Source organism: Capricornis sumatraensis, chromosome 6 (assembly GCF_032405125.1).
Source record: "Capricornis sumatraensis isolate serow.1 chromosome 6, serow.2, whole genome shotgun sequence".
Classification (NCBI taxonomy): domain Eukaryota; kingdom Metazoa; phylum Chordata; class Mammalia; order Artiodactyla; family Bovidae; genus Capricornis; species Capricornis sumatraensis.
In genome coordinates this window covers 70,470,513-70,486,949 of record NC_091074.1, presented here as the reverse complement: position 1 = coordinate 70,486,949, position 16,437 = coordinate 70,470,513, and the positions used below count along the sequence as shown (strand labels likewise).

The 16,437-nt window shown below is 51.2% G+C and overlaps 1 protein-coding gene across 1 annotated transcript in view; it reads right to left on the bottom strand.

Annotated features, from left to right (window-relative positions):
* The window catches only part of CCDC180 (coiled-coil domain containing 180), a 55,365-nt gene extending 41,494 nt beyond the window's left edge, over nucleotides 1–13,871 (bottom strand). The window contains 9 exon segments of the mRNA XM_068974576.1: nucleotides 2,174–2,293; nucleotides 4,021–4,184; nucleotides 6,082–6,177; nucleotides 6,297–6,407; nucleotides 6,515–6,643; nucleotides 7,657–7,766; nucleotides 9,322–9,410; nucleotides 12,383–12,573; nucleotides 13,803–13,871. Coding sequence (XP_068830677.1) covers nucleotides 2,174–2,293; nucleotides 4,021–4,184; nucleotides 6,082–6,177; nucleotides 6,297–6,407; nucleotides 6,515–6,643; nucleotides 7,657–7,766; nucleotides 9,322–9,410; nucleotides 12,383–12,573; nucleotides 13,803–13,871 — 1,079 coding nt within the window.
* Between the last annotated feature and the right edge of the window lie 2,566 nt (nucleotides 13,872–16,437).

Sequence of the window (16,437 nt, the reverse complement as noted above, 5' to 3'; positions counted from 1 at the left end):
ATACAGTATGTCCCAGCTGTGGCCAGAAGCATCAAAGGAGGCGTTTTTCACCATGTGCTTGGCCCCAGCTTTCCACTCCACTTGGGCAGCAGCCAGCTCCACATTCACAGCCTGTATGAAGGATGTGCTGGGGCAGAAAAGACATCAGCCTAGAACTCTTTCTGTATTTGGTTTGCAAAGTCTAAGTGCTTAGGGGAGTCGAGAGCATTGGTGAGGAGCAGGCATTTGAGGGACTGGGCAGAGAGCCCTGGGGAGGAAGAGGATGCTGTGGACCAGCACTCTCTCTTCACCCAATAGAAAGGGGCTTGGGAAGGGGTGGACAGAGCAGGGTGGCGGGTGCCTGGCAGTGCCAGCAGGTGGGTCCTGCTTCCTGGTGGCACTGCTGAAGCAACTACAACACCCAGGCCTCTGGAAGAAATGGCTGCCTGGATGGGAGAACTCAGGGGCTCAGAGAAGTCTCCTCAAGATTCCTGCGTCCAGCTGTGTGGAGGCAGCAGCAGCTGCCCAGTAGCATGTGTGATGCTTTTGAAGTGTGGTGTTGAAGAAGACTTTTGAGAGTCCCTTGAACTGCAAGGAGATCAAATCAGTCAGTCCTAAAGGAAATCAACCCTGAAAATTCATTGGAAGGACTGATGCTGAAGTTGAAGCTCCAACACTTTGGCCACCTGATGTGAAGAGCCAGTTCATCGGAAAAGACCCTGATGCTGGGAAAGATTGAAGGCAGGAGGAGAAGGGGGTGACAGAGGATAAGATGGTTGGATGGCATCACTGATTCAATGGACATGAGTTTGAGCAAACTCCAGGTGATAATGAAGGACAGGGAAGCCTGGCGTGCTGCAGTCCATGGGGTCACAAAGAATCAGACACAACTGAGTGACTGAACAACAATGTGTGTGGACCAAACACTGACGACCAGACTCCCCAGGCTTGGCTCTGGGCGGGATTCCCTGGCTTTCGGTTGATGGGCAAGATCCCCAAGAAAGAGTAAGTTTTGCCCAGCTTTATGAACAGGGACTCAATGTCAGAAATAAGTGAAGTCATGCGTGTGTGTGCTAAGTTGCTTCAGTCGTGTCCAACTCTTTGCGACCCCATGGACTATAGCCTGCCAGCTTCCTGTCCATGGGATTCTCCAGGGAAGAATATTGCAATGTGTTACCACACCCTCTTCCAGGGGATCTTCCTGACCAATGAATCAAACCTGTGCTTCTTATGTCTCCTGCATTGGCAGGAGGGTTCTTTACCACTAGCGTCACCTGGGGAAGACCAAGTGGAGTCATAGAAAACAACAAAAGCACTATTCCTTGTGTTGAGATTTTTATCCACCTTGTGATTTTCATGCTTGCATGAAGATGTGGCTGCACCTGGGCATCTCCTGCCCATCCTGGTGGAGTCTCTCTGGCTCGAGTTGTGTAGGGTCCTAACAGTCATTAACATCCTAGGAGAACTTGGGCTCTGTGGTGAGGTGATGGGAAGAACCTGTATCCCAGAGTGACCGGGATGAAAGGGACCAATGAGGTGCATGGCTCCCAGCACGTGAAATGTCTCTGCCTTGCAGGACCATGCAGGCTCCATCCTGCTGCTGAGGGTGGACGCTGCAGACTCCCAGGGCTGTGGGCTTCCAGGATCTAGAACATTCAGCATGCCCCCACCATGCAGCTTATTATCATGGGATCAGAGCTGATGAACACAGGTCTAAGCAAAGCAGAGGGTGTCCACACCCTCTCACAGGGCCCTTGTCTGATGACAGCAGCCTCCTTACCAACCTCTGGGCCTTCAGCTTCACATCCCTCCATCCATGCTCCAAACTGCAGAGCTGATGGAACCACTCCATTCCTCACTGCCCTCAGGAAAAAGCCCACCCCCTGACCTGGCTCCCCTCCAACTCCCTACTCTCCTCTGACCTCACCCCTCGCCACTGCCTCCTTCCAAGCTCTTTGGCAGAGTCACGCTAAACTTCTTTCTGCAACAAATGTGTCGTGTTCCCTGTCGCTACTGGGGCTGGGACACCCCAGAACGTGGACCCAGGTGACTAGCCCAGGGCCAGAGAACTGGGAGATGGCCTGGTCTGGAGGACAACACCTCAAGAGCAAAGTCAACAGTAAGGACTCTGCCTGCCTCCCCCATGGACCCCCAAAGGTGCCCCTCCCCAGAGGGCCCTCCCCTCCTGCTGTACCAGATGGTGCACAGATGGTCCAGTCGCTTTCGCTGCAGGATGCTCTGGTTCTTCATCATGGTCTCAAGCTCTTTCTTCACAGCTGGAGGAGTCTGGATCCTCTCACTGGCCATGAACTCACTGGGTGTCCAGACACATTGGACCATGGACAGGAGAGGAGGGGCAGGGTGGGTGGGAGAAAAGGCATGAGACTCACGGTAAGAACATTCAGCACCCTGACACCACTCCCAACCCCTTCCCCACATCCAGGCCTCAGGGACACAGGAAAGGAGGGAAGAACAGAGGGGTCAGCAGGCATAGCTCAGGTTGGGTCCTGACTGCTGCCTCCAGCTCTGTGACCTTGGACAAGTCACCTTCCCTGAAACTTGGTTTCCTCTTCTGTCAAGGTAATGACAATACCTTCCTCAAGTGGTACTTGTGAGGACCCCGCCAGATAATTCGAGCAAAACCATTAGCACCATGCCTCACTCCTGGGAAATGCCCAGTAAATGTCACCTCTTCCCATCACTGTCCATGATGGTTACTGATGTCTGAACCTCCCAGATCCAAGCCCAGGCCTGGACCAGGTACTTTCCATAGAGCATCTTGTTGATCATCACTGAAACCCTGTCACCAGTCCATCATGGTATCTGCAGACAAAGCCTGCAAATGTTTAAGCCCTTGACCAAGGTCACAGAGAAAGTACAGGGGCAGTCAGAGCTTGGAACACTTCTCCATCCAGCCTAGAGTCAGACTCCGGTGGTCTCCGTTTAGAAATGCGGGTGGACAGCGGGCCTCCTGCCACCACACCTACAGCACAGACAGACACTCTCTGGTGACCTTAGACATCTTGGTTCCAAGTGTCCCTTTCTTAGCAAAAGAAAGCCTTCTTTGCTGGCCAAAACCTCCATGGCCTTTGCGTCAGTATTAACAAGAGTGCCACCTGATGGGGGAAGCTTGGAGATGGGCCCTCTCTTCACCCTCCCTCCCAGGAGTGAAGCTTGCTACCACAGGGTGGGAAGTGGCCCAAGCCTGAGGGGTGGCCATTATCCTTGGCCCAGTAACAGTAAAGAGTGGACAGTGGGCAGGTAATCAGGCTAACATTTTCAAACCACTTGTACAGTGGACTTCAGCTAGTAAAGAATCCACCTGCAGTGCGGGAGACCTGGGTTTGATCTCTGGATTGGGAAGATCTCCTGGAGAAGGGTAAGGCTACCCACTCCAGTATTCTTGCCTGAAGAATTCCATGGACTGTATAGTCCATGGGGCCACAAAGAGTCGGACACAACTGAGCAAATTTCACTTTCACTTTTGGGCTTCCCTTGTGGCTCAGATGGTAAAGAATCTACCTGTAATGCAGGAGACCCAGGTTTGATCCCCAGGTTGGGAAGACCCCGGAGAAGGCAATGACAACTCACTCCAGTATTCCTGCCTAGAGAATCCCATGGACAGAGGAGCCTGGTGGGCTATAGTCCATGGGGTCACAAAGAGTCGGACACGACTGAGTGAATAACACTTTCACTTTCAAGAAGATGCGTATGAGAAAATGTGTATGAAGAAAACAAGATACAAATCTACACACGCAGTATGGGTCTAAAAAAGCCTGGAAGAAAATAATACCAAAATATCAGCTGTGCTTCTCACTGTGATGAGAAATTAATGGTGACTTTTAATTTCTGCTTATACTTCTATTTTGACTCTAAGGAAAAAAAAAGCGCCTATTACTTTTACCATCAGAAAAAGCAACCGCATTTTAAAGTGATGATAAAGGGAGGGAGAACGCACTCTGCTCACTGACCCACGCTGGCAGGGGCGCAGGGTGGGGGTTGGGGGGGGGGAGAGCCTCCGCAGTGTGGGCAGCCACTGACCTGAAACCCTGCACTAGGTCCTCCTTCTTGAGAGCCTTCCAGGCATCCATCAGGCCCTGCCAGCGGCGGTGGCTATCAAGCTCCTTCTGCAGCCTGGCCTCCATCAGGTTGACGAACAGCTGGGCGAGGGCCCTCCGGTTGCCCAGCAGGGCGTGATTTATGATCTGCGGTCACAGGTGGGCAGGTTCTAGATGGAGTGGGGGCTCTCCAAGGTCAGAACAAGGCTCAGTAGGAGAGGGGTGGTGGGCAGCTGGAGAGAGGCCGGGTGAGCTGTGGGCTGGGTGCTGAGCAGGGTGGTGGCAGCATCTGAGGAGTACTGGGGAGGGGAGGTCACTGGGCACTCAAAGAAGCTGCCTGGGGTTCAGCAGCTACAGACAGTGACAAGGGTCTATCCTGAAGGCTTAACAGTGAATCCTGGTCAGGTGAGTTTCAACCCAGCTCCAAGGCCATCTCAGACTGTTTAAAAAGGTGATTCTAAATTCACTAGAGTTAAGCACTTCAGCAGGCTCTCAGTGTCTGTTCTTTTTATAAATTTGCTCCAATAGCAGAAGGCTCATGCTACCAGGGACCAGTCACACATGGTTGTGATGAGAACCAGTACCCAATGACCAAATGAGGTCAGCGCTAGAACACTCTTTAGCAGTCCTCCCAGCATGGCAGTGGAGATGATTCTTCACTGGGTGGTACTCATCTGCCATCCAGCCTCCCCAGCCCCTTCAATTGGAGTAGCCTCTCCCATGTCCCCAAGGACTGGAACAGCCAAAAATGTTCCATACATGTCCCAGAGCCCTCTATGCACCGCCCTAGAGCAGGGCTGAGAACTGCTACATGCAGCGGGCAGAAATTCCAGTAATGAAATTCCACTGGAAGCTGAGGTTTAATGCCAGCTGTTCCTAGCTGGGGGGCATTGGCAAGTATTTTCTGAACCCCCCAATCTGTAGCCATATTGTGAAGATGAAGCTCTTCACAGCACAGGGTGCTGCTGGAGTTAAAAGAGATCGATGCACACAGAGCAAGGAGAAAGCCCCAGCTGTTCCGTGGACGATAGGCCTAGTGAAGCCAAATGCCGAAATGTAACTGGGAGACTGCTAACTCTGGCACACCTAGTCGAGCAAGTGGTTAATTCAAAGTGAGGAACTCTTGCATGTCTCAAATGAGAGCGGCCACTGCTGAGCCCTCTCATGTAGCCCTCCCAACAAGTACCGGTGCCTGAGTATCACTGTCCTCATTTTACGGACACGGAGTTCCAGGTGCAGCAATTTCGGGAACATTCCCGTCTGGACCGTGGAGGAGGGGGTCTGTGCTTGCTCCCGGCCCAGGCTTTGTCCAGGACCCTGAGGCACACACCTGGGCTGGCGCCCGTCTGTGTTTCTGAACACGGTGCTGCTTCTACTCTGCGTGCTGCCAGGAGGCCCGTTAGCTGGCAAGCCCAGCTTTCTGCACCAGACCCAGAAGCCCACATAAGAAAATGTGCCTCTGAGTAGCCAGAAGAGGCGTCCTGTCATGAGTAGCATTGATTTTCCTGTGTTTTTTTCAATTCCAAAGGAAGCATTTGGGGGAGGCTGGGGTGTGGACGGGGAAGCAGTGGGAGCAGAGCCAGAGGGGCAGGCATGGTTCAGCAACAGGCCCTGACAGACAGCAGGAGGACAGACAAGAACCACTGGAGAGACTAGACATACAGAGCGTCCTGAGGTCACTTATAAGTGCACACACCACCCTGAGTCCACGACAGCTGGCAGATCATGCTTCTGTCACGGACACACTGCACTGCACATGGTAGCTGAGACACAGCCCCGAAGGGGCTCGCAGGATCAGCATCGGTCAAACTGCTGACACTGTATTAGGTTCACTGGGATGAACATGGCAGGGAAGCACAAAATGTACTGGAGGGATTTCCATTGGAAGTACTTAACAAAGACTCTGGTTCTGAACTCACGTGGCCAACCTGAGTTACTTGGAAATGTTACCTATGAGAAGCCCATCGTTGCTGAGACCCAGGCTCTAGGGCACCTTGTGGCCCTGCTCTTGCAGGCTGATCCCGTTCACGTGAAAACCACTCACCATGGCTTCTTTATTGATCAGCCTATACACGTCGGGCTGCATGAGGTAGGAAGTTTTCTCTATGATTTCCACATATTTCTTCAACACGCTTTTTAGCTAGAAATGACAAAGCACCACAGTGAGCGACTCTCTTCTCCTAGAGGACTGAAAACAGGTGGTGCCCCATAAATGGCACAAGTGAGAGTCGCCCAGAGCCCATCTGGAGGCAAGCTCACTTTCTCTACCCGGGAGAACTCAAGTGAGTGCAGTGTCTCATCCAGCTCCTTGATCTGCTGCTTCTGCAGCAGGAACTTCTCGGCCACCTGATCCCTCAGCTCCAACAGGGTCTGTGCAGAGAAGTTTGGGTGGGACTGTGAGAATGGGTGGGACAGAGGGAAGGAGGAGCAGGAATGGACACAGGCGGGGCAGGCCCCACCATGAGGCAGACGCCTACTTGGATGGAGTAGTCTTCGAGGTTGCTGTCGTTTTCCACCTTTTTGAAGAGATTGTTCACATCCTCATCAGACTCAGCCAGCTTTTTTAAAAGAAGTGCTCCTGGTTCCAAGATGAGAGGTTCCATTTCCTAAAACAGGCCAGGGAGGGCGAGGGCTATGGTATCAACACCCCTGGGACAGAAAGGACTCCTCCCCAACCCTATAGTAGGGAAGCGCCAGCTGTGGTCCCCTCTCAAAAATAGTAACTCGTAACTAGACCTAAGAGTTAAGGTTTACTCATTGTTGCCAGCCACAGCACGAGGGCAGCACCATTTGGGACACATATCATGTGTGAGGCCTTGTCCTCAGACTCACTTGGTCCTCATCACAGCCTGTGAAGTAGGTGCTGACCTTATGCCTGGCCCCTGGTTGGAGCTCCACAAGTATTCATTAAGGAAGTGGCCAAAGAAATAATTCCAAGAGTACTTCAGATCGGGAAACTGAGGCTCAGTTAGGTTGTGTGACCACAGGCACAGAGCTCATAGGGAGAGCAGAGCTCACGTCCAACTGGGATGTATTAGAAAAGTGAGGAGCAGGCTGGAAGAGTGCCTTCTTGGTGCTTTGGGTCTACAGCCATCTCCCACAGGGAATTCACACAGAAGTGGAGAGTGTGATTTAGGGCCTAGAGATATGGACCCAAAAGGGCAAAAAAAGGTCTCCTTAGGGAATATTCCAGGGATCAGTCTGGTTACAGACAAAGTCTCCGGAAAGGAATGGGGAGCCAAGTAAGGGTAGTGCCTAAGGGCAGGATGTTTGGCCCCTGGTTAGCAGGACTGAGCAGGGTGATCAAAGACTTGGCTTAAGCATCAGACCCAGAGTCCAGTTCCTACTTGGCCCTTACATGCCAAATCAGGCAGGACTTTCTGGGTCTCACCTGTAAAAGGGGGGTTGTAACAGTACCTGACATATAGGGCTGTGCTCACCATCAGCACTTGCCATGAGCCATCCAAACATGACTCCTGCAATTCTGTCTACACCATTCCGTCTACACTGTGGTGAGCCACTGAGGACCTCGGGGGAGGGGCAGTGGGTGCTGTACAAAGCCCACCCTCCCATTGGAATGGCCCAGGAACAGAAGGGGAGTGAGAGGGAAAATTCTCACCATCCCAATCTGAGCGATCTCCTCCTTAAAGCTCACCAGGGCACTCTCGTAGCCCCTTCTCTTGGAATCTCCTTGCTTTTGAAAGGTGGTGGTACTGATCCTCTCAGGAACTAGAGAACAACAGAGGTGATGAGGTTACCCTCAGAGCGCCAAGGTGAGGTCAGAGCACCCAGGCGAAGACAGCAAGACAGCAAGTGCCTGAGTTCAGGAGATGCTCACCCCCAAAGCAGGCCAGCAGTATCAGAGTCTTAAGGAAAAGGAAGGTGATCCTTAAGTGCTATAGGGAATTAAGTCTTGCATATACAACTGAATGCTGGAAAAATGTTCCAAATGGTATGTATAGAATAGGGCCATCTAGTACTCTTGCTTGGAAAATCCCATGGACGGAGGAGCCTGGTAGGCTGCAGTCCATGGGGTCGCTAGGAGTCAGACACGACTGGGAGACTTCATTTTCACTTTTCACTTTCATGCATTGGAGAAGGAAATGGCAACCCACTCCAGTGTTCTTGCCTGGAGAATCCCAGGGACCGGGGAGCCTGGTGGGCTGCTGTCTATGGGGTTGCACAGAGTCAGACACGACTGAAGTGACTTAGTAGCAGCAGCAGCAGCAGCAGCAGCAGCAGCAGGTTTTAGTTAGAAGTTTTAAAGAAGAAAATACATACACAGATAAGAATTACTGACACTTAAAAGCACTTACCACTCGCTAGGTATTGTTCTAAGTCAATTACTCCTCGGGATGAAGCCGAGAGGCAGGTTCTATTACCCTGTGCCCTGCTGTGCCCTGAATACATGTGGGACCCTGGACACTATGTGGTCTCTTGGGTAGTGGGCACTCTTAGGAAGAGAATGCGTGCTACTGTGGAGGTGGACTTTTCACTTTCTGCTTTATCTCTTTCCTTTGTTTTTCTATATTGAGCAAGTACTACTTTTTTAATCACAAGGAAAAAGAGCTTCTATATCGGGATAAAGTCAAACTAGGGTAATGTATTATGAAGGAAAAGAAAGAAAGTGAAGTCACTCAGTCATGTCTGACTCTTTGCAACCCCATGGACTGTAGCCCACTAGGCTCCTCCATCCATGGAATTTTCCAGGCAAGAGTACTGATGTGGATTGCCACTTCCTTCTCCAGGGGATCTTCCTGACCCAGAGATCAAACCCGGGTCTCCTGCATTGCAGGCAGACACTTTACCATCTGAGCCACCAGGGAAGCACGATGTGTGTGTGAAGGTGCGAAGGGAAGCAATGTCAACTGAAAGATCCTTCCATGAAATCACAGAAAATCGAGCTACAGTATACCATTTACCAATTGGTCTCATCAGTCAGTGCTGACTGTGCAGGCAGCCCCCTTCCTCCCCCAGCTCCCTGCACTGAGAAGAAGGTCCAGGGGAAGGGGTGACAAGGGTTCAAGGGACAAGGGTTCAGGGGTCAATGCTGAGGAGAGGAGGTTCAGGGGAAAGACCCAGAGGACAAGGCTGAGGGGAGGAAGTTCAGGGGACAGGCTGAGGGGAGGAGGTACGGGGAAAGATTCAGGGGAGAGGGTCCAGGGGGATGGCCTCCTATGAGGCTGAGCAGAGGGACAGTGGGACCTGCAGGTGCTTCTACATTAGAGCCCCCAGGAGCTCCCCACGGAGCACTCCCTGCACTCACAGCTGAACACAGGCTCACCAATGGTATCCGTGAGGCCCCGGACTTCTCTGGCGGCGATGGTGTTCTCACTCTCTTGAGCTTTTTCCTTTTTGGCTATTTCCTTTTCCCTGAGGCGCAAGCAGAGAAAAACACTGACCCCCACAGCCCCCGCACCACCCCCTCCAGGGTAGCTCTCGGGGTTCACAGAGACCCTGGGAATTGGCAATAGCCTGGGGCCACCCAATTCCAGAATGCCCCAACGACGTGCCCCCAGCAAACACTGCCAGGGTATCTGCTGCCAGCAGACACACCACAGTCCTCAGATGAGAACAGGGGCCTGCCTCAGGGAGCTTGCTCCATTCTGGCTGCACACCAAGTGTGGGTGGTGGGCATGAGCCATCTTTCACATGTGGAAACTGAGGGCCACTGGGGGCTTGGCCAGCCTGAGAATGCCGGACCGAGGCTCAGCGTTCAGCAGGCCCTCATCTGCTTCTTCAACAACCCACCAGATGAGGCACCTGGGGTGACCCCATTGTCCAGAGTGGGGAATGCGGGAGGGAAGTCCCTGGACAAACTGGCCCTGGGACTCCCAGATCCCTGCCTGTGATGCCCAGGTCCATGGTCCACAAAGTCTGGATGAGGGAGGAGAAAGCTGGGACCCCAGGACAAACTGTCTCAGCAGGGAGGACCAGGGTGGGTGAGCACAACCTCAGCTTTGGAATGAAAATCCTGGAATGTGCTGTTCACAGGACAAGTGCCCCAGAAATGCAGTTCTCAGCAACACCTGCTGTGCCTGGGGCCCCAACACATGAAGCACTTCTCAGACATTGTCTGATGGAGTCCTCATGTACACCTACCACCAAGGGAGACTGCAGGGCGGCAGCTGATGGGGCCCAGGCTGACCCTCCAGAGGCAAATCTCTCAACTTTGTCAACCAAATGCCCCTGGACCAAGGCAGCTGCCAGGGTACCCCAACTATGGGAGCTGCTTATGGCTCTGGCATCTCGGTCACTTGCCCTGTGCAAGTCTGTGCTAGTTTATGCTACTGGTGATCTACCCGTACCCCAAGTTCCTCTTCTACTCACCCAGATGTCCTGTCCTGGGTGAACGAATGCACAAGTTGACTGGTTTAGCTAGCTGAATTTTCAAGAAGGGGACAAGGCCCTCAGGAGAGGTGCTGATGCTGAGTTAGTGACCTCAGTCACTTTGAAGGTAGCAGGGCCTGGTTGGTTATAAACACATCTCTCTTCCTGGACAGGGAGGTGTGCTCTGGATTCGCATCCATGGCAGAGTGGACCTAGTCTGCACCAAGAAGCTGGCACAATGCCAGCACCCTCCATGAGACGTGCCTTTCCCCAAATACTGTCCTGTGGGTGCCAAGAGCTCCTAACTGATGTCATATCCAGTTACGCAGATGATGGGTGGTTCAAGCCAAAACTCAGGGGGAAAGGGGACCCTCGGGAAGCACAAGGAGACTTCAGAAGACCCTGGGCCTAACAGAAAAGAGGTCAGCGGAGAGGAGCCTGTCCTTTAAAGGATCCGGAGTTACAGGCAGGCTGCGAGACTGTCACTTTGGGAGATGGGGGGGATCATGGTCAGGTCCCAGTTGTCTGTGCCTCTGGATCCTCGCATTGGGCATCAGGGACATGAGCTGGAGAGTGCTGACCTCCTGTCTGTGCCTGGGTGGCTAATGGGTCTGCCCAATAGTTCAGGGTGCTGAGTCTCAGGAGCTGTAGGGGAACTTTGCCTGGGGAGACTCGAAGGGCAGGGCAGGGGAGAGACCTTCACCCAGCAGTGGGTCAGTCCCTGCTCCAACAAGGTTAAAGGGAACACAAAGGCAGATAGAGCTGGACTGACTCCCTGTCCCAGAGTCCTACACCTGAGAAGCATTTATGGTTGGTGGAGAGATGAAAGAACCTAGGGGGAGCCCAGCTCCTGCTACATTCTCCAAAGTGCCCCCCCACCAAGGAAAATGCAACCCCTCCTTTTCCTTTCTTCCTACTTGAGGAGTGTGAGCTCAGGGAGCTGACATGGCATGTTTGGGAATCTCAAGTTCAGCTCCCTGGTCCCACCCCACTGGCTCCCATCTCAGGGAATGGCTGTCCATCCAAGGACTCAGGCCAGAGACCTAGGACTCTCAGGAGCCCTCTCCTCCTACCCAATCTGTCACCTGGGTTCTGCCTCCAAAAGAAACCCAAAGTGCCATGCTGACCCTCTCACAGCCCTACAGAGCTGACATGGACTACCCTGGCCTCCTCCCTGGCCTCTCTGCCTCTCCTTGCAGCCCCCCACATTCTGCACACCACTGCTTGAAAATCTTAAAAAAAACAACCCTGAGGGAAAGGGTGGGGAGAGAGGTGGGAAGAGGGTTCAGGATGAGGGGACACATGTAAACCTGTGGCCAATTCATGTTGATGTATGGATAAACTATCACAATATTTAAAGCAATTATCTTCCAATTAAAATAAGTTAATTAAAAAAGAATAAAAGAAACCCTGTACCCATTAAAAAAAAAAAAAACCACCCAAACGCAAGTCACTGCTCACTCTAGTCACTCCAGTGAAGTTCGAAATACTGACTATGGCCGGCAAGCCTCTCCTGGACTCATCTCCCACTCCTCTCCCCAGGCCCACTGATTTCTCCAGTCTTCTGGAGAATCTCAAACTGGTACTGCCTCAGAGCCTCGCCCTGTGGTTCCCTGCCCTCATCCTCTGATCTCAGTGGAGGTTTCCTGACTCCTGTCCCCCACCACGCTGTCCTTGGTGTCAGACAGATTTCCTGACTCCTGTCCCACTGTCCCACTGTCCTCAGTGTCAGAACCTTTCCATCTTTGGGGAGACCTGCTTATTTATTTACTGTTGAGTTCAAGTTCCAGGAGGTTGGGATCTGCATGCCTGGTGCCTGTCAAGGGAGAGGGAGGGAGAGAAGGAGAAGGGAACAGCCCTGCAAAGTAGACATTATTATTATTTCCATCTCTCAGAGGAGGTACCTGGATTTCATTCCCATCTGGTACTCATCTTGTGGGAGCTCTTCTTGAGTTTTTGAAAATCCTGACCACCCCTGGTGTGTGTGGGGTTATGGCCTGGAAAGCAGGACCTACCTGTAAAGAACAGGGTTTTCTGTGGTCCAGTCATTGGGTAGGCTGCGCATCCACTTCCGCTGCCGAGGAGACAGTATCTCGCCTTCACGAACATCCACCTTCTTCATCAAGGGCTTCTTGCCATCCTTTGGGATCATGGAACGCTCCACAGCTCGCTTCCTAGAGGATGCCAGGGAGCGGACCAGCTGCACCTGAATCCATGGAAGAACCCGGTGAAGGCAGCTGGAACTGTAGACTCCCTAGCACCCAGGCTGCCTGTGCCACCTTAGAAGCTCAAGTGTGAGCCTGCCAGCAAGAAGGCACTTTGAGGGAGGCCCTCAACCCCAGGGCATACCCCATGAAGGAGGGCTCTCTACTCCCCATATTGGCCATTCAGACACTTCTGGGAGGGTATCTTTTAAGAAATTTTAATGAGAACCAAGATGTGCATCCCATCATTTTTTATAATCACAAAGAACTGGAAAAATGAAACTGTCCAACAATAGGGGATTGGTTAAATAAACCCAGTATCTCCATTCAATGGAATGCTAGGAATTTATTAAAAATGAGACTTACAAAGGATTTTTTATGACATGAGGAAATGCTTATGATATGATATACAACAAAACCTAGTAATTAACAGCATAAAAGAAAATTATGATGAAAATTATACATTATGATTTCAAAATTTTAAACGCATGGAGAAACAATGAGGAGAAAATATGCCAAAGGTTAAGAATGGTTGCTTCCAGGGAGCAGGATCATGTGAGTAATTTCTACGGTCTCTTTATACTATTATAATTTCCAAGCCCTCCACAAAGAGTATTACTTAGGACTCAAAGTAGGAATAAAAATCCCCTTTAAATAAGCAGTACAGAACTTCAAAAGAAGGGTTTGAGTATGTTTTTCTTTTAAGATGTCATCTGTGCAGTTTTTTACAGATGACAAGGCAGTGCCAACAACTTATATAATTATCAAGAGGGCATTACTTTAATAAATTACAGGAAGTCCTGTATCAAAAACTATGCAGCCACTAAACATTGTGAAGTACATGAATTTGCACTGACACGGAAAGCTCTCTGAGATACTGTAGACAGGGAAAAAGGAGGTTTTAAGGCTCTGCTATAGAATCACACCGACTTTTTAAACAGAAAAATCAGAGATGCTTTCATGCATAGAAAAAAGATCCAGGACACCCAAAGGTAAATTTTGGCTATTTCTGAGGGATTTAAATTAAATTTTAATATAGACTTTGCAATTTTCAGGAACAGACATTCTAATTTTGTATTCCTACATTTTAGGAAACAACAAGAATTATTTTTCATCAACACAATTTCAAAGCCCTTATTTCATTAGGTTCCCAAGCAAGGACGTCTTCTAAGGGAGGGAAGCTGAGGGAAGCAGGGGACCAGGGAAAGGGGAAATAGAAGGACAGGCCTACCTCAGCCTCGAAGATCTGCTGGTAGACCTTCCCGCTGGGAATCTGGGTCACCTGCCCCACGGAAGACATCCTGGCCTCGAGCTGGACAACCCTGCAGGGAAGCCGTTGTCTACGGGTTGGTCTCAGGCCAGGCGGATACTAAGAAGTCTCTCCGCCCGCCTCCAAGGAAAAGTCCTCCCCGGAGAACAAGTGTCTCCAGGCAGGCAGACAGGCTGGGCGAGTCCACCGGGGCTGAGGCACTCCAGCTCTAGCAGAAAGCATCAGAGCCCCTCTCAGGCCTCGGGGTTTATACTTGAAAAGAAGAATCGGAGGTGGGGGCTGGGGGAGCGATGCGAAGAAGCAAAAAGGAAACAAACCTCAGGCACGAACCTAACTGGAACTCAAGAAGAGGCTGGTCTCCCAGCACCGCCAGGCGCAAATTCGAGATTGACTCTGAGGGCAAAGAATGACGGTTACTGTTTTGTACTTCACTCTTTCGAACTTTTCCGGGGAAAAGTCAACGTACCTAAAAGGTGTCAGCGCAGATTTCAACCTGGCCTTGAACTCCTGACTGGAGCTGAAAGCTGTTCGAGGACCTCCCCCGCAGCACCCTCCTCCCCAAAACAGACACTTGGGTAGAGGGAGGAGGAGGAGGGAGCTGTCTGATTCTGGCTACGCCAATTCCGTACCTACTGACTGCTGGGAAGCACAGCCCCCTCCTCTCACGCCTGCCCCCCAGGCCCACCAAGGAGCGGCGGCGGTCTCGGGACAGGCCCTCTAAGCACCACCAAGTGGTGCGAGGCCCTGCGTTCAGGGGCCCGGCTGCGGCCACACCTGCAGAAAGTACCACTCAAGCCAGCCGGGGCAAGTCCAACCTCAACTGCAGCGAAACACATTTGGTCTCCAAGGCAACACAGAGGGGCGGGAGCTCCGCTGGCCCCGCCCTCACTTCCTTTCCAGGGAAGGGGCTTGGTTGCCCTTAGGGACCTGAACCCCCACGTGGAGTAGAGAAACTCCAGCCAGTTTCTCTGGCAGAGGGATACCTCAGGGCTGGCAAGAGCATCCAGAGCAGCACACTGAATGTTCTGAAAACAGAACAAGAAAAACCTCCCTATCTTCTTTGTCTTGGTTAAAACCAGTCTCTGCTGGGAAGTAGCATAGAGTGGTGCTTGGCTACAAATAAGAACTGGAAAGCATCTCTAAAAGAGACCATCTCTTTCTCATAAGGGCTTAGAATCCAGGCCTCAAGAGTTGAATGGAATTCTAATGTGAAAAGGCTAATTTATAAGACCCTGAGTTCCATTCGCCCAACTCACCATGCCACATAACTCTCCTTAAACACAGCTCTCATCTATTCACTCTCCTGCTCAAAAGGCCCTCACTGCAGCCCCCACCAAACCCAGCCACAGTCCCTAGATGACCACGGAGGCCCCTGCATCTGGCTCCCACCCTGCGTCTCCTACTTCAGCAAACTCCTCACCCTTCCTCACCTGCCCTTCCTCACCTGCTCCTCTGCTGGGATCCCCCTGTCTCTACACACCCCAACCCCCCACATACTTTCAGCCACTAACAGTGACAAGATCCTATCCACTCAATCTGACCTCCTCTTCCCTTCTTCACCTTGCCCCCTCTCCTCTGAACATGCTTGTACATTCAGTTCACTCGCTCAGTCGTGTCTGACTCTTTGCGACCCCATGAATTGCAGCATGCCAGGCCTCCCTGTCCATCACCATCTCCCGGAGTTCACTCAAACTCATGTCCAGGGAGTAGGTGATGCCATCCAACCATTGTATCCTCTGTCATCCCTTCTCTTCCTGCCTTTAATCTTTCCCAGCATCAGGGTCTTTTCAAATGAGTCAGTTCTTTGCATCAGGTGGCCAAAGTATTGGAGTTTCAGCTTCCGCATCAGTCCTTCCAATGAATATTCAGGACTGATTTCCTTTAGGATGGACTGGTTTGATCTCTTTGCAGTCCAAGGGACTCTCAAGAGTCTTCTCCAACACCACAGTTCAAAAGCATCAACTCTTTGGCGCTCAGCTTTCTTTATAGTCCAACTCTCAAATCCATACATGACTACTGGAAAAACCATAGCTTCGAGTAGACAGATCTTTGGTGGCAAAGTAATGTCTCTGCTTTTTAATATGCTGTCTAGGTTGGTCATAACTTTTCTTCCAAGGAGCAAGTGTCTTTTAATTTCATGGCTGCAGTCACCATCTGCAGTGATTTTGGAGCCTCAAAAAATAGTCTGTCACTGTTTCCACTGTTTCCCCATCTATTTGCCATGAAGTGATGGGGCCAGATGCCATGATCTTCGTTTTCTGAATGTTGAGTTTTAAGCCAATATTTTCACTCTCTCTCACTTTCATCAAGAGGCTTTTTAGCTCCTCTTCACTTTCTGCCATAAGGATGGTGTCATCTGCATATCTGAGGTTATTGATATTTCTCCCAGCAATCTTGATTCCAGCTTGTGCTTCATCCAGCCCAGAGTTTCTCATGATGTACTCTGCATATAAGTTAGATAAGCAGGGTGACAATATAAAACTTCAACGTACTCCTCTCCCTATTTGGAACCAGTCTGTTGTTCCATGTCCAGCTCTAACTGTTGCTTCCTGACCTGCATATAGATTTCTCAAGAAGCAGGTCAAGTGGTCTGGTA